Raw genomic sequence first — 24270 nt, 5'->3', positions numbered from 1 at the left:
TGGAATCAAACTATTTCTGGTATAAGGGTAATTACTTTGTCCAGAAAAAAGGAGTAGCTATGGGGGCTAAGTATGCCCCCAGCGTAGCAAATGTGTTTATGCAAAAATGGGAGGAGGAACAAGTTTTCAGTATACCAAGGAATAATCTGAAGTATTACCGTCGATATATCGATGATATCATCATTGTGTGGAAGGGAAGTGAGCAATCCCTGCGGGAATTCTTTGATGAAATCAATATGAATATATATGGCATCACTTTTTCAGGAACCTTTCACCATGAACATATTGCATTTCTGGATCTGGAATTAACAAAAAAGGATGGAAGACTAAGCAGTAAAACGTTTTTTAAAAAAACCGATCGAAATGGATACATTCCTAAAAGCAGCTGCCATCATCCGAAGTGGCTGGGAAACATCCCCAAAGGGCAACTGATGAGAATCAGAAGGAATTGCAGCGATATTAGAGACTTCGAAACACAAGCAGAATTATTAATTGACAGGTTTGTGGAGAAAGGGTATAAAAGGAATGAGTTAACTAACATCAAGAAAATTGTAGAGAAAATGAACAGAGAAGATCTGATCAAGGATGCGCCAAATAAAGGTAACGGGAATAACAAAAACACCGAGTTTGCATTTCTAACGGGATACAATACCCAACATAAGGCCTTAGAGAAAATTGTGAGAAAACATTGGCCTATCCTACAGGCAGATGCAACACTTAGAGACATCCTCCCTGCAAAACCAACTTTCATATATAGAAAAGCACCAAACCTTAGGAACCGGCTGGTGCACAATGTTGTTGATCCTCCTAAGCAAATAAACCTTCCAACCAGCCTAAAGGGCTTCTTTAGGTGCGGAAAATGTCTCCCATGTAGAACATCTAAGGAAAAGAGAAGAAAAACAACTTCCTTTATGGCACATAGTACAGGAAAAACATATGAAATAAAGGAAACCATCACATGTACAAGCACTCATGTCACCTATGTGGTGGAATGTCCCTGTAAATTACAGTATGTAGGCCGCACCACCAGACCCCTATTTGTCCGCATCAGGGAGCACGTAAAGAATATCAGAAAAGGGTTTGACAAGCATAGTCTGTCACGACACTTCAAGTTTCACCATTCCCAAGACCCCACCGTAATGGTATTTTACGCTATTGATAAAATAAAAAACAACTGGAGAGGAAGTAACAAGAAAATAGATGTATCAAGGAACGAAACGAAGTGGATATATCAGATGCAGACCCTTCAACCGAAAGGCTTGAACATTGACATAGATCTGAACTGTTTTATTACTGATTTTTAATCTTTTAAGGCTTGTGCCCCCCCTGGTTTGATTCTCCTTTTGATTCTCCTTTAATCCTTTTTAACCTCCCTATAGGCCCTCATTGAGGGTTTTTTGGGTTTTTTAGGTTTTTAGGTTTTTAAGGAATTCAGTCCTCTCTCACTTGTATCACAGCTCCTTGGTTTTAAAGAAACTTGTTTTTAAAGATACAATTTCTAAATTTTATATATATATTTTTATATATATATATTTTTTATATATATTTTTCCACATATCTTTAGGTAATATATATATATATTTTTTACCTACCTTGGAGCATTTATAATCTATATGTTTTTTCCCGCATAACATTATTTGGGTCCTCTGGAGAAGCCTGGATGTATAAGAGATTGGTATATTCATCTATTTTAATTTTAATATTTTTTTACTATTTTTTTGGAAGTTCACAAAAACATGGACCTACATTTCAGCGGATGGACTCATGGAAGAACCTGTTTTTGTTCTTGTTTTAACCGGTTGCCGACCGCCGCACGACTATATACTGCGGCGGTCAGCCCCGGCCAGGCAGAGTGACGTATCGGTACGTCACTCGCCTGTCACTGACTTGCGAGCCTATCGCGGGCGGGCGCGCGCCCGCCGAGGCGCGCGCCCGCCGCGGCTCGTTCACAGGCAAGTCAGTGCGTGTGACCGGCGGACTCGATGTCCGCCAGTCACACTGCGATCGCTCCTGTGAAGGGAGAAAGACAGAGCAGCTTGTGTAAACAAGCTGCCTGTCAGTTCTCCCTGTGTAAAAGTGAAGATCTGTCCGTTCTACTATGTAGAACGGTGGATCTTTGCTTTTACACCAATAGGAATGTCCCTACACAGTTAGAAGCACGCCCCTAGGACACACTTAACCCCTCCCTGTCCAATAAAGTTAACCCCTTCCCTGCCAGTGTCATTTTTGCAGTAACAGTGCATATGTATAGCACTGATTACTGCAGTAATGTCACTGGTAACCCCAAAAGTGTCAAAAATGTCAGTCAAGGGTCCGATCTGTCCGCCGCAATGTCGCAGTACCGAAAAAAAAATCGCAGATCGCCGCCATTACGCGTTAAAAAAAAAAACACCAAAAATGACAAAAATCTTTCCCTTTGTTAGTAAACGCGATAACTTTTGCGCAAACCAATCAAAATACGCTTTTTGCGATTTTTTTTACCAAACATAGGTAGCATAAAACAAATTGGCCGAAAAATGTTAAAAAATTTTGATTTTTACTTTTTTTTTTGGGGAATTTCATATAAAAAAATGTGAAAAATATTGTTATTTTTGCAAAATTTACGCTCTTTTTTTGTTTATAGCGCGTGATCAAAAAATCGCACAGGTGATCAAATACCACCAAAAGAAAGCTCTGTTTGTGGGAAAAAAAGGACGTCAAATTTGTTTAGGTACAGCGTCGCACGACCGCGCAATTGTCCGTTAAAGTCACGCAGTAAAAAATCGCAAAAAAACCCCTGGTCCTTTAGCAGCCAAATCCTCCGGGGCTTAAGTGGTTAAAGCAACAGAAAAAGGAATTTTTTCAGCACGAAAATTCTTTTTCAGCACGATTTCTATCTCACCGATTAGATTGGTACATGTATGGGCACTTTCTTCTTTATAGTCTAGCACCATCTGCGTAGACACATCGGCCCACGTACTTACTAAGTGTAACCCACACACATCACTAGATCACATTGTCACTCAATAAAAATATCTAATGAGTATTCTTTTTATTTATATCACGGCACTACTGGACATCGGCTCACTACCGATTAAGCCAGACACATCACCTTTAGCACATCTCTTTTTTATATTTTTATAATTTTCATCCCATTTTAATTACCAATCGGCATTTAAGTTTAGTCGTACTTGTTGTTTTAATAAAGTTTATGGTTTTATATGTACGGCAAACACAGCATGAAGGGAGTTCACATGATGAATAAAGATCATTAGGCTACGGGATAGGTGCACCAAGATGGCCGCCGTGTTCGGCCTCAAACTTGGTACACCAAGATGGCGGCATCCCAGCCTATAAAAAGACCGGGAGGAGTGATGGATGGCACGCTCCAGATGACGTCGTATGACGAAACGCGTAGGGAGTGGTTTGTGTACGTCAATACGTCACTTCCGGGAACGGTGGTTTGAGCCGGTGGAACGCGGAAGCGGTCCGGCGAACACCTCTCAAGCTGAAAGTGAACTCCCTAACTGTGAGTGGATGCTATGTTATTTTGGTTGACATAACATATGCTACGCAATGGAGGCTTATCCTTTATTCTAGTGACCAGGAAGTGTCGAGGCATTGGCCGAGAGTGTGCGGTAAGCAGCGGTGTTTTTGGTGGGGCATCCACCAACGCCATAACTTTGCTTGTTTATTTGTCTCCTTAATCACTACACGTGGTTCTTGGCTTTATCAGCACTCGGCACTTTATATGTACAACATATGATGTTTACAATGTGGCACACTAAGCACAGCCCATAAATAGCACGTAGCACTTTATATACTATACATATATTTTATATTTTATATTTTATTGGGTGCACTGTAGCACTATATGCACTTTTCTAATTTGCACATGCACGATTTAAAGTGGTAGCGCCGGGTCCAACTTTTTTTGCATTTTTTCTATTCTGGATTTATGAACTACGTTCCTATTATCCATTTGGTATGAATATAGAATGGGATATTCATTTATTTATCAATAAAGCTTGATTCACATATGGGATATATTTAACATTATTTTTATACAGTACATGTGATTTATTTATAAACCTATTCTGTGTATTATATCAATCATATAGGATTTATAATATGTTTAATATTCTTTCGTATATCAATCTTTGGCACATTGTGAATTATTTTAATATTTGGGATTAAAATGGAATTTTTGAATTGGTTCTTTATAGATTGATTACCCTGTATATCTTGTCAATATGCTACCCATCTTATTTTAATTTTTTTTTATAATTGGTCATGTTTTTTTATAAATTTTAAATTAGAATATTATTCTGGATCATTGATACAGTTGTCCTATTGCAATTTCACACTATGTAATAGTCGCTGTTGAGAACTGACCGCTGCAATCTTTTTACATGTTTTATATATTTAGCCAGATTGTTTTGTATTCAAAACCAGGCGTGGCGAGCGCATGATCGCGCGATCCTACCTCAATATTTAGCCTCTGTTTCTGTAATACCCAACAAGGCTCTACATGTCTTTACATAATTTTCGTCTTACAGGAAGTGTCCAACTATCGTATACAGGCCTCGCACTCAGAGTGAGGCTTGGAGTATGGAGTGGATTTCTGTTGTTTACACATACTAGCCTCGTAGTGAAAATGAGGCTTGGAACACGTGCCTGGGTGCCATCTTGGCCATACACAGGAAGTGAATTCTCTTTGCCCTGTAATACACATACAGGCATACCCCGTTTTACGTACACTCACTTTACGTACACTCGCGAGTACGGACATGCCCCGAGAGTGTACGTAAAGTGCTTCGCAAGTAAGGACGTTCCGACATTACCGCGCCGCGCAGCCGCAGTATACCCTGGAGTTGCGAGAGGCCAGGTTCCTGCCCAGAATACGCCCACAGACAGCTCGCCACGCAGCCGCAGTATACCCTGGAGTTGCGAGATACGCCCACAGACAGCTTGGAGTTGACCCCCAGCCATCCGCGAGTTGCCTGCCAGCCATCCCACAGCCTGGAGTTGCGAGTGAAGAGGCCAAGTTCCTGCCCGGAGTAGCCAGGCCCCAGTTACCGCCAGCCAGGCCCCAGTTACCGCCAGCCAGGCCCCAGTTACCGCCAGCCAGGCCCCAGTTACCGCCAGCCAGGGCCCAGTTACCGCCAGCCAGGCCACAGTTACCGCCAGCCAGGCCACAGTTACCGCCAGCCAGGCCCCAGTTACCGCCAGCCAGGCCCCAGTTACCGCCAGCCAGGCCCCAATTGGTGCCAGCAAGGCCCCAGTTACTGCCAGCCAGGCCCCAGTTACCGCCAGCCAGGCCCCAGTTGGTGCCAGCAAGGCCCCAGTTACCGCCAGCCAGGCCCCAGTTACCGCCAGCCAGGCCCCAGTTGGTGCCAGCAAGGCCCCAGTTACCGCCAGCCAGGCCCCAGTTACCGCCAGCCAGGCCCCAGTTACCGCCAGCCAGGCCCCAGTTGGTGCCAGCCAGGCCCCAGTGTCCGCCAGCCAAGCCAAGAGTTACCGCCAGCCAGGCCAAGAGTTACCGCCAGCCAGGCCAAGAGTTACCGCCAGCCAGGCCCCAGTTACCGCCAGCCAGGCCAAGAGTTACTGCCATCCAAGCCAAGTGTTACCGCCAGCCAAGCCAAGATTTACCGCCAGCCAAGCCAAGAGTTACCGCCAGCCAAGCCAAGAGTTACCGCCAGCCAGGCCAAGAGTTACCGCCAGCCAGGCCAAGAGTTACCACCAGCCCATAGTTGCCAGCCCACAGCCAGCTCAGAGTTGCCTGCCAGCCATCCCACGGTTGCCGACTGCCCACCGTTCACCCAAAAACCTGCCAACATACAGGTAATTGCACTGCTGTAAACATTAGAGCAAATGTACTGTACTCGTACGTTACCTGTACTGTGTATTTTTTTTTGGTAACACCTGTATCCACTGTTCTTTTGATTGTTACAGGTACTTTTCGTGTACAGCACTGTACATCAATAATGACAGATACAAAAAAAAAACGTCAATCTATTACCTTGGATATGAAGGCTAAAATTATTAAATTGTATGATGAAGGTGTACCTCAAGCTGAAATAGGCCGAAGGCTAGGCTTCACTCGGACTACAGTTAACACCATCATGAAAAACAGAGAAAAAATTCTTGCAGAAATTAAGAGTGCTACACCCGTTAACGCAACAACAATTCGAAAAAGAGATAGCATTGTTGCAGACATGGAGAGACTCTTAACACTTTGGATAGAAAATCAGACTACACGTCATGTTCCTGTAAACCAGGCAATTATACAAAGTAAAGCCTTAAGCCTATTCAATGACTTGAAGGCTAAGAAAGGTGAGGCAGCAAAGGATGCAGAATTTTTTGCAAGCCGTGGATGGTTTGATAGGTTCAAGAAAAGGTCTAACCTACATAACATTAAAATACAAGGAGAGGCAGCTGCTGCAGATACTGAGGCTGCAGAAAGCTATCCAACAGAATTGGCCAAAATTATTGAAGACGGAGGCTACTCCATGGATCAAATTTTTAATGTGGATGAGACTGGGCTATTTTGGAAGAAGATGCCTGCAAGAACCTTCATCGCAAGACAGGAAAAATCAATGCCAGGCTACAAGCCAGCTAAAGATAGAATAACCCTTCTGTTAGGTGGCAATGCTTCTGGTACCTTAAAGCTAAAGCCTTTGCTAATTTACCGATGGGAAAATCCGAGAGCTTTGAAGAACTACGTTAAAACTAGACTTCCAGTGCACTGGAGAGCTAACAAAAAAGCATGGGTAACTGCAACCCTTTTTGAAGATTGGTTTGACACCTGCTTTGTTCCAGAGGTGAAAGCCTATTGCAAGGACAACGGTGTCCCTTTCCACATTTTGCTGCTTGTTGATAATGCCCCTGGACACCCTCGAACGCTAGATGAGCTGAACCCTAACATTCGAGTGCAATTCCTACCACCAAATACCACCTCACTACTACAGCCAATGGATCAATGTGTCATAGCCGCCTTCAAGTTGAACTACTTGAAAAGAACATTCAGCAAGTGTGTTGCAGCAATAGACAAAGAAGAAGGTGATGGTAAAGAAGTTCTATCCAAATTCTGGAAAAGTTTTAACATCTTGGATTGCATTAAAACTGTAAGAGATGCTTGGAATGACATAAAGGAAACCACAATGAAAAGGGCCTGGAAAAAATTATGCCCACAGTTAGTTGATGATTCTGAAGGCTTTGAAGAACATGTAGCTAATGTTACTGAAAATATTGTAGAGATGGCAAGGCAGTTAGAGCTGGAAGTGGAGCCAGAAGATGTTGCTGAACTGCTTGCATCCCACACTGAGCCCCTCAGCAATGAAGATCTTCTAGAACTTGAAGAGGAGAGAGAAGAAGATGTGCAGGATGAGGTTGAGATCATTGAACAGCCTGAAGGCTTAACTACAAAAATTCTCTTTGAAGCTTTTCGTCATCTTGATAGCGCCATGGCTCTTTTTGAAAAGCATGATAGGGATTTTGAAAGAAGTTCCAAAGTCAATGCTAACATTTCAGGGGCTTATGCCTGCTACAAAGAAATCTACAGGGAAAAGAAGAGAGCAACACTTCAAACCTCCATAGAGAGTTACTTTCCTAAAAGTCCATCAGCACGCACATCATCCACATTGACTGACAGTCATTTTGATCCTAGATCATCATCAACGGACAGTCCATTTTCACCTCTGACATCCCCATCAAGCCCTGCTTCTACTCTGATTGATCTTTGTAATACACCCACTTTGCCAGCAAGACAGTGTCTCGCCTTTGAAGACTTGACTTGTGAAACAGAAAATTCTTGTATGCCTGCCAGTCCATTTTCAGCTCCGACATCATCATCAAGTCCTGCTCCTACACTGATTGCTATTTGTAGTACACCCAATTCTCCAGCAAGAAAGCGTCTCGCCTTTGAAGACTTGACTTGTGAAACAGAAGATACCTGTATGCCTTCCAGTCCATTTCCAGCTGCTCCTACTCTGATTGCTACTTCTACTTGTAGACCCAATTCACCAGCAAGAAAGCGTCTCGCCTTTGAAGACTTGGCTTGTGAAACAGAAGATACCTGTATGCCTTCATCATTCCTACTACATTAAACTCTCTCAGCTTCTCTGGCCTTGCGACAACAATCAAGATGGGGTAAGCTTACAATTTTTTTTTTTAATACTGTACTGTATTATGTTTATTTTAGTTATCAATGCATTATTTATATCAGTTATGCCTCTAAATGACTATTGGAATGTAGTACATGCATTGAGAAGTGAAAAAAAGGTATTGCTTCACTTTAAGTACATTTTCGTTTTACATACATGCTCCGGTCCCATTGCGTACTTAAAAGTGGGGTATGGAGAGGTGGTGCATGTACCAGAGGAGTCTCACGTCTTCAGACATTCTGGATTTATGAACTACGTTCCTATTATCCATTTGGTATGAATATAGAATGGGATATTCATTTATTTATCAATAAAGCTTGATTCACATATGGGATATATTTAACATTATTTTTATACAGTACATGTGATTTATTTATAAACCTATTCTGTGTATTATATCAATCATATAGGATTTATAATATGTTTAATATTCTTTCGTATATCAATCTTTGGCACATTGTGAATTATTTTAATATTTGGGATTAAAATGGAATTTTTGAATTGGTTCTTTATAGATTGATTACCCTGTATATCTTGTCAATATGCTACCCATCTTATTTTAATTTTTTTTTATAATTGGTCATGTTTTTTTATAAATTTTAAATTAGAATATTATTCTGGATCATTGATACAGTTGTCCTATTGCAATTTCACACTATGTAATAGTCGCTGTTGAGAACTGACCGCTGCAATCTTTTTACATGTTTTATATATTTAGCCAGATTGTTTTGTATTCAAAACCAGGCGTGGCGAGCGCATGATCGCGCGATCCTACCTCAATATTTAGCCTCTGTTTCTGTAATACCCAACAAGGCTCTACATGTCTTTACATAATTTTCGTCTTACAGGAAGTGTCCAACTATCGTATACAGGCCTCGCACTCAGAGTGAGGCTTGGAGTATGGAGTGGATTTCTGTTGTTTACACATACTAGCCTCGTAGTGAAAATGAGGCTTGGAACACGCGCCTGGGTGCCATCTTGGCCATACACAGGAAGTGAATTCTCTTTGCCCTGTAATACACATACTAGCCTTGTAGTGAAAACGAGGCTTGGAACACATGCCTGGGCTCCATCTTGGCAAGATACAGGAAGTGAATTCCCCTTCACAGGTAAACCGTGTCACTTGTCGCCTGTCCTGTTTGGGGTCATATTCACTATTTAAACTGCATTACCATTGACAACAGCATACCCCAGACGATGTCTAAGCAGACGAAATGCGTTGGGTTAACTTCTGTCCATGCTACTACCTGTCGATGCTTTTTACTGATCCTGATTTAAGCGCTTTTTATCTACCTAACTGTAAGTGACCTGATTTATTACAGCGTTTCTGGAGTTTATATATACTCAAAAATGGGTTTGTCATTACAATCTGACGTACAAGAAATGGGTTGTTATTAACATCTTTTGTCCAATCAAAGTTAACAACTAATTATAGTAAGCATTATGTCAATCTAGATCGTGATTCTCTGTCATATGGGAAATTTCTTGGTGACCTGTTTCGGTCATCTGATATATTCTTAAAAAAAAATATGGATTCAGCAGAATTACCCACTCATGTACGTCAATTAAAACAGCAAGTAGATGCATTGATCCTTGCTCTTGCAGAGGTACAAAACGAAAATCAGACCTTGAGACAGCAGGTTGGCCGTCTCACACAGCTTACTGCTACTCAGCCCCGTGAGCCTAAGATAAACCCTCCTCTAGTGTTTTCTGGTGATCGGAGCAAGTTTAGTGAATTTAAAAACGCATGTCGTTTACTTTTTCTGTTAAAACCTTTAACCTACACTACTGAGCAAATGAAGGTTTGCACAACCATCTCTTATTTAACGGGTGAACCCCGGGCCTGGGCAGACGCCCTCTTTGAAAAGGATGATCCACTTCTTAATTCTTACCCTCTATTCCTAGCACAACTTGCTAGCTTATATGAAGACCCCAATAAGCAAAGTACCGCTGATACCCAGTTACGTGCCTTAAAACAAGGAAGGAGACCCGTTGAAGATTTCGTGGAAAATTTTAAAAGATGGTCACCTGATTCAGGGTGGAACGACACATCTCTGAAAACGCAGTTTAGACTCAGCCTGTCTGAGGCCGTTAAAGACGAGCTCGCCCGAGCGGATTTACCTGGCACTCTAGAGGAACTGATACAGACCAGTATCAATATTGACAGACGACTACGAGAAAGAAAGGCTGAGAAGATGGGCTCACCATTTTCCAGTCCTTCCTGGATGTTGCCTGTTGACCCTACTCCTATGGAGGTAGGAATGATACGCCCACCTCTGACCCTTCCTGAACGTGCCAGGAGGAAAACCGAACATCTTTGCATGTACTGCGCATCCCCGAATCATTTGATAAACGGCTGTCCCCTTGTCCGCAGAAAAGAGGGTGAGTGTTCAAATGTCCTGTTAGGCGGACTCTCAACTTCCTTTTCTAATCCTTATCTTTTTGTTCATTTAACATTGCAGTGGGACCAAACTAGGATTACCACCCAGGCCATGATCGACACAGGATCTTGTGGAAACTACATTGATATTTGTTTTGTCTCCCTTAATAAAATACCTATTGTTTCTAAACCCAAACCTGTCTCCGTTAGTTTTATTAATGGCACCCCCCTATCCTCTGGTCCTATCACCAGTCAGACACAGGCACTCCTTGTAACCGCTGAAGAGTGTCATGTGGAGACAACCACATTTGATGTGTTAACATCACCACATTTCCCAATCATTTTGGGACTTCCCTGGTTACACTTACATCAACCAATTATCGATTGGAAAACGAGAACTCTAGCCTTTTCTTCTCACTATTGTGAAACGACGTGTAATCTTCCCACACATGATAGGATCCTGTCAGTAGTGTCGGATGACATTATACCCAAGTGTTATCAGGACTTATCGGAGGTTTTCCTGGAAAAAAACGCTCAAATGCTACCTCCTCATAGGGACTATGATTGTTGCATTGATCTAATCCCTAATAGTAAGTTCCCCTTCGGACATGTTTATCCTCTCTCACAGGATGAACTCTCTCATCTTAAAGAGTACCTGGATGAGAACTTAGCAAAAGGATTCATCCGACCTTCTACTTCCTCAACTGCTGCTGGACTCTTCTTTGTCCGCAATAAGGATTCTAGCCTTAGGCCTATCATTGATTTCAGACAATTAAATGCCATTACAATAAAGGATCGTTATCCTTTGCCTCTTATTCCTGAACTTATCGAACAGGTGCGTGGAGCTTCTCTTTTTTCAAAATTGGATCTAAAAGGGGCATACAATTTAATTCGAATCCGTAAAGGTGATGAATGGAAGACGGCATTCAGAACCAGATATGGACTGTTTGAGTACCTTGTAATGCCTTTTGGGCTATGTAATGCTCCCGCAGCCTTCCAACGGTTTATAAATGAGATATTCAGAGACTTGCTTGACGTTTGTGTTGTAGTATATTTGGACGATATACTTATCTATTCTCATTCCTTACCTGAGCACATAAAACATGTGAGACTTGTGTTATCAAGACTACTTGCACATAACTTATATGTTAAATCAAAAAAATGTTTGTTCCATAAAGAGGAGGTACTATTCCTAGGATATATTATATCAAAAAATGGAATCAAAATGGACATGAGCAAAATATCCTGCATCCTAGAGTGGCCTGTGCCAACCACTCGCAAAGCATTGCAAAGGTTCCTAGGATTTTCCAACTATTATAGGAAATTCATTAAAAACTTTTCTGCGATTGTAAAACCCCTCACACAACTTACAAGCACGAAGAAACCATTTAATTGGTCAAAAGAAGCAGATAAGGCGTTCTGTCTGCTGAAATCAAACTTCACTACTGCCCCCATACTATGCCATCCAGACCCATCCCTTCAATACATCTTGGAGGTAGATGCGTCAAATATGGCAGTAGGAGCAGTTCTCTCACAACGACCAACAAACACCTCACCTCTTCACCCAGTTGCTTTCTTCTCTAAGTCATTAAGCAGCCCTGAGGTGAACTACCCAGTAGGAGAGAAGGAGCTATTAGCCATAAAACTGGCATTGGAGAATTGGCGACATCTACTTGAGGGCACTCAATTGCCAATTCTGATATATACTGATCACAAAAACCTTCAATACCTTCAGACTAATAGAACTCTTTCCCACCGACAGGTCCGGTGGTCGTTATTCTTTCTGAGATTTAATTTTTTAGTGACTTATACACCTGCAGACAAAAATAAAAAAGCGGATGCACTTTCACGACTAACCGAGAAGGATTCTACCGAGGTTCCCTCAGTTCCTATAATACCACTTGAACGTATTATCGGTGTCATTCGTTCCCTGAAGGAAGAAATTCTGCACAGCATAGGACTAGACTCACCTCCACCACAATTAACTACCGACGCAGAAGGCTTCCTCTATTACAACGATAAATTATACATACCCCCTACTATACGAACCAAGATCTTGGAATTGTCGCATGATGTACCTATGGCAGGACATATGGGTATGACTAAAACCTTAAATCTGCTTACTAGGCAGTTTTGGTGGCCAGACATGAAGACAACCGTAAAAAAGTTTGTTTCATCTTGTGATATCTGTGCAAGGTCTAAAATCGACAACACGAAACCATCGGGGCTACTTTGTAGTTTACCGATACCCCAGGTTCCGTGGGAAGTGGTATCCGTAGATTTCATAGTGGAATTACCACCTTCCAAAGGATTTAACACCATCTTGGTATCAGTGGACCACCTGACCAAGATGGCACATTTTACTCCTATTCGAAAACTACCTTCATCCAAACAAACAGCGGAATTACTTGTGAAACATGTCTTTAAGTTACGTGGTATTCCAAAAACACTGCTGTCTGACCGTGGTTCACAATTTATCTCAAAGTTTTGGTTAGCTCTATGTCAGATACTACGAATAGAGCGTAAACTTACTTCTGCATACCACCCCCAAACCAACGGACAGACAGAGAGAGTTAACCAGTGCATTGAACAGTATCTGCGTTGCTATACTTCGTATCTACAGGACGATTGGGCAGATCTCCTCCCACTGGCGTAATTCGCCTATAACAACGCGACTCATAGCACTACTAAACAAAGTCCATTTTACCTAAATTACGGGTTTCATCCCACACTCCTTCCACCACGTATCTTGCCATCCAGTAATCCGGTGGCATCTGATTATCTTGCCCAGATAAAGGATTCTCTGGGATTACTCAACAATACTATATCACATGCTCATAGCCAACAAAAGAGGTACTACGACCTTCGTAGGAAACCCTCTCCCCAATATACCATTGGGGATCTTGTTTGGCTTGCTACAAAAAATCTGAGATTAAAAATCCCTAGTAAAAAACTTGGACCGCTATTTCTGGGACCTTTCCCAATAGAGAAGCTTATTGGAAAAGCTGCAGTGCAACTCACATTGCCAGCAGACCTAAAGATACACCCTATCTTCCACGTGTCTCTACTGAAGCCCCATGTTCCTAACCAAGGAATAAGGCCTACTATCTCACCTCCACCTCCTGTACAAGTGGAAGGTGGAGAGGAATTTGAGATAAAAGAAATTTTGGATTCCCGTTTTAATAGAAGAAGACTCCAGTATCTTGTACGATGGAAGAACTATGGGCCCCAAGATGACACCTGGCTGGATACCTCCGACATACATGCCCCTAGGCTAATTTCGCAATTTCCACTCGAAATATCCAGAAAAAACAGCTCTAGAGGCCTTCCGGAGCCGGCCTTAAGGGGGGGGGGGGTACTGTAATGTTCTGGTACCTATGGTACCCTTATTCCATAATTTCTCCTTTACTAAATTGCGTCCCATCTTCTTATACATGAGACGCATACACCTTTAAGAGCGATGACATCATTGCCGAGCGCCGCTATGAGCGGCTACTTCAATCGCCGGCTTTCTCTCACTCATCGCTCGTTCAAACCCACATGTTCACCGCATCTTCTCCTGTGAAGTCGGAGCTGCTGACCTTCCCTTTTTGCTGAACTGACGCCGGAACCTTGCCGCTGATCCGTATCTCGCTACGGGATCATCTGTTGCTCTCTGGACATTAGTGCTACTAACTATCTGAGTTGTGAGTACCCCACAGGGGATTCCTTACTAATCGGTCTCCTACTGTCATCTGCTAGTATTACCTGGACTATCTATCTATCTATTCTATACCATCTGCATAGATTGCTAGCTCTTGGGACTGCCTTGAACTGTCCTTGCACTGGGTTACTCTGTCTAAAGTATACTCCATCTGTGTCCTCTTACCATCTGCATTATACTAGACATCAGAACCTATCTGCATTACCATCATCTGCAACTCTCCTTTACTACTACTAGTAATCACCCTACAACCCTGTCTCTCATCTATACATTCTCATATGTTCTGTCCCTCCATTAAATGTCTGATTGAGTATATGTATATTGCATAACAGGCTGTACACCGTGATGAAGTCCTGAGAGTTGGATAGGTTTATTCAACATCATCTCTGCAAGACTGCTGAGTGTGATAATTCTGCAGCTGAAAATCCATCCATTAACAAAAACGCATGAACGTTACAAGATTACTTCATACATGGGGGTTTGAGGTGACAGATGTCTCATTACAGCATACTCAGCATCATCAATCCCTTCTTATTTCGGTATAGAGTTGAAATAGGTTGTCTCCTTGGCCTTGGTAACCTTATCAACCAAACACATAATTATTTTAATTCAACAGATAACTAGAGATCATAATTATCATAAACATCAATATAAATACACCACTTTCATTATTTTAGGAGATAAGGCAAAACCTCCAAAAGACTGTGTTCATTAGGATGGGCGGACACCATTGGAAATAAAGAGGCTATAGTACCTGTTCCTGTGACACACTGAGAAAGTCAACTATGGGCCTTATTGCCACAGACACAATAGATTCCCAACCCTGAATGTGACCACCCTGGGGTGAAAATGGGTATTAATAACTTTTCTGCATAATACCCCAGTCTCTGTCTGAACAAGAGAAATCTGAGGGCTTCTCCTAGGTGAGAAATGTCCATATTGTCATTTAATATGGCTCATATTTTATGTTTAACAGTTTCATTTCTGTAATGCATGCAAGTTTCATTTCATGGGCTGTTCGCAGTCAGCTGTGGGCAGGATATGTTTATCAGTGCTTGTGAACAGTCCACCCTCCCTACATCAGTTTTATTTCCATAGAACACTATACACACTGTAGGATTCTTGAAACCTGCAACTTTTGGGGGAATTAACATGTCCTTTCGTGCACTGGTAATGTTTCTATAGGATTTTGAAAACTCTGTCTGATTTAGATCCTCTAATGCAAGTGGGTTTACTAGCACAGGTATAGTCTGGGACTCTGGGTGTAATTGTGGACATATCTAGCACCCTGAGTACCATGACTTCCCGGCTACCTGGTATTTAAACTTAACAGTACATTGGGCCTTAGGTTGTCTGTCTCTTTTATACCCAACATTCCCATACATATTAAAAATTAAAAGAAAATCATTGTACCACCTTTTTTCAATGACTGGCGTGAATCCATGTATCCCTTCTACCTTGAGGGATGTTGGTGTAACCAATTTCACTCTTAGTAGCCTTACTTTATGACTTAGTATCCTCATTTGGATCTGGTAGGGATGAAAACACACTAATTTGCATTTTTGTCAATTGCTTTTAAAGCGCTGCAACACATCTAGTGAGATCTGAGTGTGTGGCTTGCAATTGCTTCAGGTACCCACACCTCTCTTGGGAGTGTTCCTGACAAAGGAAAAAACGTAAAACAATCTACCTGTTTCTGCTATTATTTTACTCAACTTGTTTTTTTTTTTTTTTTTCATACAACCTTTTGTACCTTTCCGCTACTCTGTGAATGATATGGAGTGTAAAAGGCTTTCTCAATATTTAGTGCGGATAGGATCTCTTGTAGAACCCTTCCTGTAAAGTGAGTACCCCTGTCACTTTCCATAGTTTCTGGGATTCTATACCTGCACATTACCTGGGGCAAAAGCCTTTTTCCTGTGGTTTGTACTTTACCCCTAGAGACTGGCCAGGCCTCAGGCCATCCTGAAAAATGTCTATACAAACTAAAACATGTGCATAGGGACCAGACTGTGGGAAATCAATGTAATCTATTTGAACTCCTTGGAAAGGACAGTCTGACTTAGGCGGTGCTTTTATGGGGTGCTTACAGCTCTACCAACATTGTACCTAGCACAGGTAAGACAAGAAGCAGTATATTTTGCAGCTACTCCAGGAAAACCTGGTGCTAACCAGTGTTGCATTACCAAGGTGGTCATTAGAGTCTTTGAGATATGACACGATCCGTGAGCTGCGGCTGCCACCCTCGGGTATAGGGCCTGAGATCAGACAGAAATGCTCCTCCATCCTCCAGCAACCAGTTACATCCTGTGTTGCACTGTTCTTCCGCCACTTCTCACGCTCCTGTGAGGGGGCTTTTTCTGCAATGATATCAAGATTGCCATACTTACAGGAGTTGGTTGCTTTCCTACGAGTGTCAGTACCCGGATAGGGACCTGTTCCAGTGCAGCCTTCTTCGCTGCTCTGTCGGCCCTTGCGTTTCCTGCAGCTTCTTCTGTGTCCTCTCTTGCATGTGCCTTGGTTTTTTTAATAAATGGCCACCTTGGTGGAACACTGGAAGACTAAGAACAGTCTCTATTATATCTGCATGCTTTATTGGCTTACCGAGAGAACTTGGGCTGAGGTCAAAAAGTTACAAGCTTTCAAAAATATGACCAAAATCATGTCAATGTGAATGTTAACTCTTTAAAATTCACAGGCCTTTACCAAAACCATCAGCTGCTTGTGCTTAGAACTTTAGATTTAATGCCTCTGCATTCCTTTTGTTTATTTATTGCTGTTACTACTGCATACCCAGTTACAGGCTTACCCTCCTCTGTTTATAAACATGATCCATCTACATAAAGGGTCTCATCAGGGCTTTAGAGAGGAGCCTTTTTTTGCAGGACTCAACGATTCAGATTCTGCCATGATCAGCTCAAAACAGTCATGGGGGGTATTTAACAAACATTTTTTTTTTTCCCTCCCCCTCTAGTGCCTGCTCCTGTACTGGAAGTAAACTGGCTTAAATACATTGCACCTGTTTTATCCAGCAGCTTTTTGCAGGCTGCGGCCCGCACCTTTTATCACTGGGTCAAGCTGGCAAGAGACATGTGCTACATACTGGATTAATGGGCACTTCATCTGAAACTGAACATTGAAATTTTAACTCAACACAAACATTTCTTTTTTTTTTTTTTTAAATGACTTCCCTTTTCCTTTGAAGCCAGGCAGGAAACTACTCCCACCCCTGCTACTGTTATTCCTACTGTAAACCTCTCGGACGCTTCTGATGGAACATGCGGACACAGGTTAGCTGAATACCTTATTTACTGTCCATCTTCTGGGGGAGAGGGGGTGGTTGCAATTCTTTGCTCTAATGTCCTGTCTTTACACTATTTGTAGTAGGTCACTTTTTATACACCCATAATGACAGGAAGTAATGTACTTTTATCTTTCAAACGAAAAAACCTCTAGGAACTTTGTCCCAAATTTCAAAAAATCTGATCAGAGGTTCCCCTTTGGTTACGGAGGATGCCCCTTAAATACCATAATTATATAAAAAGTTATTCTATTTTAAAAACTTTTGGCTCAGTGCCAATAGGGTTCAATGGTCATGTTAATTGCGGTAACCCTTAATGTCTAAACAAAGATTCCTGGTTTAAAAGGCAACATATTATTTTTCATCTTAGGTTTTTATTTAATAGAAAATAACCCCAAAAATATCATATGCCGTTCATTTATCATATAAAGAAACAATCTTTTTTTTTTTTTTCTTTCTCCGAGCTCACGGAGAAGGAACCTCTTCGGCTACTTCCTCTTTTTATATAAAAGACACAGCTTCATACTCTCCTGCTTCCATATTCTGCAACTGATTTTAAGTTTGTTCTTGCCAAATCTGTTTCATACACTTTACAAAAATCTGCCATATCCTATCTTATCTTATCCTACAACTAGGATTATTAGCTGTCCAACTACAGAACACTTTAATTGGCTGTGTAGCCCAAAAACTATGCTCCCAGAGCTTTTAATCTTCGAATGCAAACTCCCTGGTCTGCCCCATTTATCTGGTAACCCTGTTACCCATACACTCTATGGCCATGGTCCTAATGACCTTTCTCATTGACCCCTGGTCGGTATCTACGGAAACCCAGTTTCCCATTTCACTGTTATCCAAAAATAGAATAACTACTTCTAACTTCCAAGTCCCTGACCTGGACTTCGGCCCTCACACAGCCGATAACTTCTAACTTCCAAGTCCCTGACCTGGACTTCGGCCCTCACACAACCGATAACTTCTAACTTCCAAGTCCCTGACCTGGACTTCGGCCCTCACACAGCCGATAACTCCTAACTTCCAAGTCCCTGACCTGGACTTCGGCCCTCACACAACCGATAACTTCTAACTTCCAAGTCCCTGACCTGGACTTCGGCCCTCACACAGCCGATAACTTCTAACTTCCAAGTCCCTGACCTGAACTTCGGCCCTCACACAACCGATAACTTCTAACTTCCAAGTCCCTGACCTGGACTTCGGCCCTCACACAGCCGATACACAATGTCAGGCTAACTCCCAAGTACCCTGACCTGGACTTCGGCCCTTGCACAGCCGATACACAATGTCAGGCTAACTCCCAAGTACCCTGACCTGGACTTCGGCCCTTGCACAGCCGATACACAATGTCAGGCTAACTCCCAAGTACCCTGACCTGGACTTCGGCCCTTGCACAGCCGATACACAATGTCAGGCTAACTCCCAAGTACCCTGACCTGGTGGACTTAAAAACAGCCTATTACCATATGCATATGTTTACATATATACTATAACATAGAGATAGAAACCTTTACATGTATATGAAATGTCAGGCTAAAACAGTCATATACATTCAATGCTTGCTACGTCTCAAATGGACACTCCGAAATGAGACCGCTTTACCAGAACACAACTGGGGTCACGTTCCTGCGTGTCCAAGACACCCACAGCGGTGAGGGTTGACCCAACCTCACCTTTCGCAACAAATGTTAGTAGCAATATATACACCGACTAAGGGTTTAGGTTCTTTAAGAGGGTATTACATCAAAAATAGTTACCTGGACGTCATTGGATGGACTGAAAAACATTGTAAGCAGACAATGGGCTTACCTGGCCAGATATTTTCAGTGTATCCAATGCAGTCCAGATGTCTCACTCCGTCCGCAGATGACTTCACCTCTCCTGGCTGACTCGCCAAATTGTTGTGGAATTTTTCCTCAGGTACAAAATACCTGTTACCTGTTAGTCAGTGATACCAAATCAGACAATATATAGCTATATATATATAATGAGATCAGACAAGACTCAAGATGGCTGAATCATAGTGACCTGATTTATTACAGCGTTTCTGGAGTTTATATATACTCAAAAATGGGTTTGTCATTACAATCTGACGTACAAGAAATGGGTTGTTATTAACATCTTTTGTCCAATCAAAGTTAACAACTAATTATAGTAAGCATTATGTCAATCTAGATCGTGATTCTCTGTCATAAGGGAAATTTCTTGGTGACGCTCAATAAAAGTTCCAAAGGGGCTTTTAGAAGATATTATTGGCTTTGTGGTCAGCTGTCCAGACAGAGTTGATATTCTGAGAGATAGGGAATTTCCACTGTTTCGGTCATCTGATATATTCTTAGCCTTTGCAAGCTCAGTGACACATGTAAAGAAATCAAAGTAAAATAGGATTAACTCAAAAGACATTTTGTTTAAGATAACCATTCTAAATGCCAGTCAAGGCATCCTGCAAAGGCCAATAAGGTATCCAGAAAATGCGAGATAGGTATGCCACGACAGAGCAAATAACCAAAACATCACCGAGGGAACTCAACTGTTTTGCTGCGAGGAACAAATACGGCTACAATCACTGTAAGTACGCTAAGCACAAAAATCCCAATATGGTAGGGTGACCAGACGTCCCCGGAATGAGGACACTGTCCCCGGACCACGTGTGTCCCCGATTCTGTCCCTGGATTCAGGGGCGGTGTACCTATTGCTGACAGCCTAGCAGTGCATTCAGCAGTGTGACCATCCATCCAGCACAGTGTCAGTGAGAGTGAGTGGAGCAGAGCTGTCAAATCGAAGCTCTGATGTCGGGGATGGGCGGGCTGAAATGTGGAGCTCCTCCTCCCTTCCATCCACAGCCAGTCAGCAGGCAGTATAACACCCCTCCCCCGCCCCTCTCCAGCCCGCCACATTTGACTGGGAGCAGGGCTGAGTGAGGGCACCAGAAGAGAGATGCAGAAGGTATGACTACAATTAGAGCAAGCACTGTTACATGTAATGCTGGTCGGCTGCAGTGTCTTCCAGATATCTGTGTGTTCAGGCAGTGTGAGGTTACCCATCAGCCTCCTCTCCCCTCACTCCTTACCTTTTTTATCTCCCTAACCTGACCCGCACATTGCCTGATACACTGATAAGAAGACCCTGCAGCAGCATTCTCCAAAACCAGGGACACATGGCCGTTACCATTTCAGCTTCTGTTCAGCTATTTAGTCGGAGCTCTGTGTGCGCTGCATGGGGATTTTATGTTTTGTTGGAGGATTTACTGCTGGTTCAGGCTGGAAGCTTCAGAGACCCATTAACTGTTTACTGTCCTCCACTAATCTTGAGCAGTTAACTGTTTGTAAGATAATTTTTATTTGGAAATTGGATGTGCTGCTGTCTTCTGTCACTTGGTTGTACTTTCAAAGAAGGATTACTGACTTGATCTTGCAGAGCTGGTTTAAATATAGTTGAGCAGCCCTGTGATACCATACACTTTTACACCGGGTTCAGCTGTAAACTCAGTCCCTGACCATCTCTTGAATCAATCATGTCCACAGTCTCTGACCATCTCCTGTACCATGTCTGCAATCTCTGGCCATCTCCTAAATCATGTCTGCAGTCTCTGACCATCTCCTGTACTATGTCTGCAGTCTCTGACCATCTCCTGTACCATGTCTGCAGTCTCTGACCATCTCCTGTACCATGTCTGCAGTCTCTGACCATCTCCTGTACCATGTCTGCAGTCTCTGACCATCTCCTGTACCATGTCTGCAGTCTCTGACCATCTCCTGTACCATGTCTGCAGTCTCTGACCATCTCCTGTACCATGTCTGCAGTCTCTGACCATCTCCTGTACCATGTCTACAGTCTCTGACCATCTCCTGTACTATGTCTGCAGTCTCTGACCATCTCCTGTACCATGTCTGCAGTCTCTGACCATCTCCTGTACCATGTCTACAGTCTCTGACCATCCCCTGTACCATGTCTGCAGTCTCTGACCATCTCCTGTACCATGTCTACAGTCTCTGGCCATCTCCTGTACCATGTCTGCAGTCTCTAGACATCTTCTGCGCCATGTCTGCAGTCTCTGGCCATCTCCTGTACCATGTCTGCAGTCTCTGGCTATCTCCTGTACCATGTCTGCAGTCTCTAGCCATCTCCTGTAATATGTCTGCAGTCTCTGGCCATCTCCTGTACCATGTCTGCAGTCTCTAGCCATCTCCTGTACCATGTCTGCAGTCTCTAGCCATCTCCTGTACCATGTCTGCAGTCTCTAGCCATCTCCTGTACCATGTCTGCAGTCTCTGGCTATCTCCTTTACCATGTCTGCAGTCTCTGACCATCTCCTGTACCATGTCTGCAGTCTCTGACCATCTCCTGTACCATGTCTGCAGTCTCTGACCATCGCCTGTACCATGTCTGCAGTCTCTGACCATCCTCTGTACCATGTCTGCAGTCTCTGACCATCTCCTGTACCATGTCTGCAGTCTCTGGCCATCTCCTGCACCATGTCTGCAGTCTCTGGCCATCTCCTTTAATAATGTGTCTGCAGTCTCTGACCATCTCCTGATTCATGTCTGCAGTCTCTGACCATCTCCTGTACCATGTTTGCAGTCTCTGCCGATCTCCTGTACCATGTCTGCAGTCTCTGGCCATCTCCTGCACCATGTCTGCAGTCTCTGACCATCTCCTGTACCATGTCTGCAGTCTCTGGCCATCTCCTGTACCATGTCTGCAGTCTCTGGCCATCTCCTGCACCATGTCTGCAGTCTCTGACCATCTCCTGTACCATGTCTGCAGTCTCTGGCCATCTCCTGCACCATGTCTGCAGTCTCTGGCCATCTCCTGTAATAATGTGTCTGCAGTCTCTGACCATCTCCTGATTCATGTCTGCAGTCTCTGACCATCTCCTGATTCATTTCTGCAGTCTCTCACCATCTCCTGTAGTGTCTCTCTGGTGTGTCAGTGATGTGAGGTGTATATGTTTTATACAGGCTGCATGTGAGTGACCTTACACAGACCCACCCACACACAGAAAAAAATATTCACACGTATACTGACAAAACATACACACACACACACACACACACACACAAGAAAATTACATGTATACTGTCATTACATACAGAAGGAAAAAGTAGGTAATAGTCCTGCCCTCTGCACGTAGCCTCCTTCCGAACCCTGCGTGGAGCATGCTCCTGAACCCTGCACCCTGTACATAGTCTCCTCCTGAACCCTGCACGTAGCCTCCTCCTGAACCCTGCATGGAGCCTTCTCCTGAACCCTGCACATAGCCTCCTCCTGAACCCTGCACATAGCCTCCTCCTGAACCCTGCAGGCAGCCTCCTCCTGAACCCTGCAGGCAGCCTCCTCCTGAACCCTGCAGGCAGCCTCCTCCTGAACCCTGCACGTAGCCTCCTCCTGAACCCTGCATCCCTGAACCCTTCATGGAGCAATCTCCTGAGCCCTGCACCCTGCACGTAGCCTCCTCCTGAACCCTGCGCGTAGCCTTCTCCTGAACCCTGCACATAGCCTCCTCCTGAACCCTGCACTCTACAAGTAGCTTCCTCCTGAAACCTGCATCCTGCACATAGCCTCCTCCTGAACCCTGCAAGTAGCTTCCTCCTGAACCCTGCACATAGCTTCCTCCTGAACCCAGCACGTAGCCTCCTCCGGAATCCTGAACCCTGCACGGAGCATCCTCCTCAACCCTGCACGTAGCACAAGCATACAGGGGGCACACTGATCACCAATATGCAAGGCCACTGGTTACCTGTCCACAGGGGACACAACAAATCAAGTAAAACATCTACAATGCAACTAAAAAAAATCTCAGAAGCAATAAGAGAATCTTGTTAGCTGGTTCCCTCATCTAACGTGCAACAATAAAAAGCCAAAAATGCAGCACTGCCCTACACTTTATCTATAATATTCTACAAATGGACTTATAAGTGCAATGGTGACACCTATACATGAATATCCAGTGCAAATCCACCAATGTATTGCAACATAGCAGTGATGGTGTCACCCCCTCTGCAAAAACATTTAGAGAAATATCAGAGCTTCAATGTGCAAATAATGGTGAAACCCCCCCACATATAATAATAATAACAGAGATGCTAATCATCCCATGTATTAGAATATAGGAGTGATGGTGTCACCCTCTCTGCAAAAGGGAGGAAATATCGCAGAGCTGCAATGTGCAAATAGTGGTGAGATCCCCCGAAATATAATCATAATACAATGTACAATTGATGTGCATATTTTACATTTTATTATGATTATATATGGGGGGTGTTTCACCACTATTTGCACATTATATATGGGGGGGGCCTTCATGATTTCTTGCACCCGGGCCCTGAGAAATCTAGTTACGCCTCTGGCATATATCTTGCAATCATTCCATAAACACATCCAACATGCACCGCATAGATCATTAGAAGAAAATATGCTTATAAAATAGTTTACCATTTGCCAGAAAAAAATAAATAAATATGTCCCTGGATTTCATTTTAAAAATCTGGTCACCTTACACTACGAGACGTTTCTCGGGGCTGCAGATCCTCTGAGCTCCACAAGGTGGATCTTACTACTATCCAGACAGGAAGTCTCTATGGAAGACAGGAAGTGATGTTAGATAAAAACAGGAAGTGATGTCAGCTACAGACAGGAAGTTCCATGAGGTACGAAGTAGTGAAGAGACATTGCTGGAAGAGACAGCAGAGGAGGTAGTAAGTTCTTTCTTTCTATTTACACCCAGTAA

General features: G+C 43.2%; 3 protein-coding genes across 3 annotated transcripts in view; all 3 read left to right on the top strand.

Moving 5' to 3' along the window:
* The window catches only part of LOC309550260 (uncharacterized protein), a gene marked incomplete at both ends in the record, with an annotated part of 1652360 nt that overhangs the window by 1499807 nt on the left and 128283 nt on the right, over positions 1-24270 (top strand). The window lies entirely within an intron of this gene.
* The window catches only part of LOC309549821 (uncharacterized protein), a gene marked incomplete at its 3' end in the record, with an annotated part of 279510 nt that overhangs the window by 244053 nt on the left and 11187 nt on the right, over positions 1-24270 (top strand). The window lies entirely within an intron of this gene.
* On the top strand, positions 5725-8087 carry LOC309549823 (tigger transposable element-derived protein 1-like; the record flags this gene model as incomplete). Its single annotated transcript, XM_082250326.1, has 2 exons — positions 5725-5823; positions 5935-8087. Exon 2 carries the CDS (start codon positions 5967-5969, stop codon positions 8085-8087), a length of 2121 nt encoding a protein of 706 aa, XP_082106452.1. The 5' UTR covers positions 5725-5823; positions 5935-5966.

The sequence above is a fragment of the Pelophylax lessonae genome, assembly GCF_965119305.1.
Source record: "Pelophylax lessonae genome assembly, chromosome: 3".
In the NCBI taxonomy this organism is placed as follows: domain Eukaryota; kingdom Metazoa; phylum Chordata; class Amphibia; order Anura; family Ranidae; genus Pelophylax; species Pelophylax lessonae.
The sequence above is the reverse complement of the archived record's forward strand: the minus strand, read 5'-3'. Positions and strand labels throughout refer to the sequence as shown.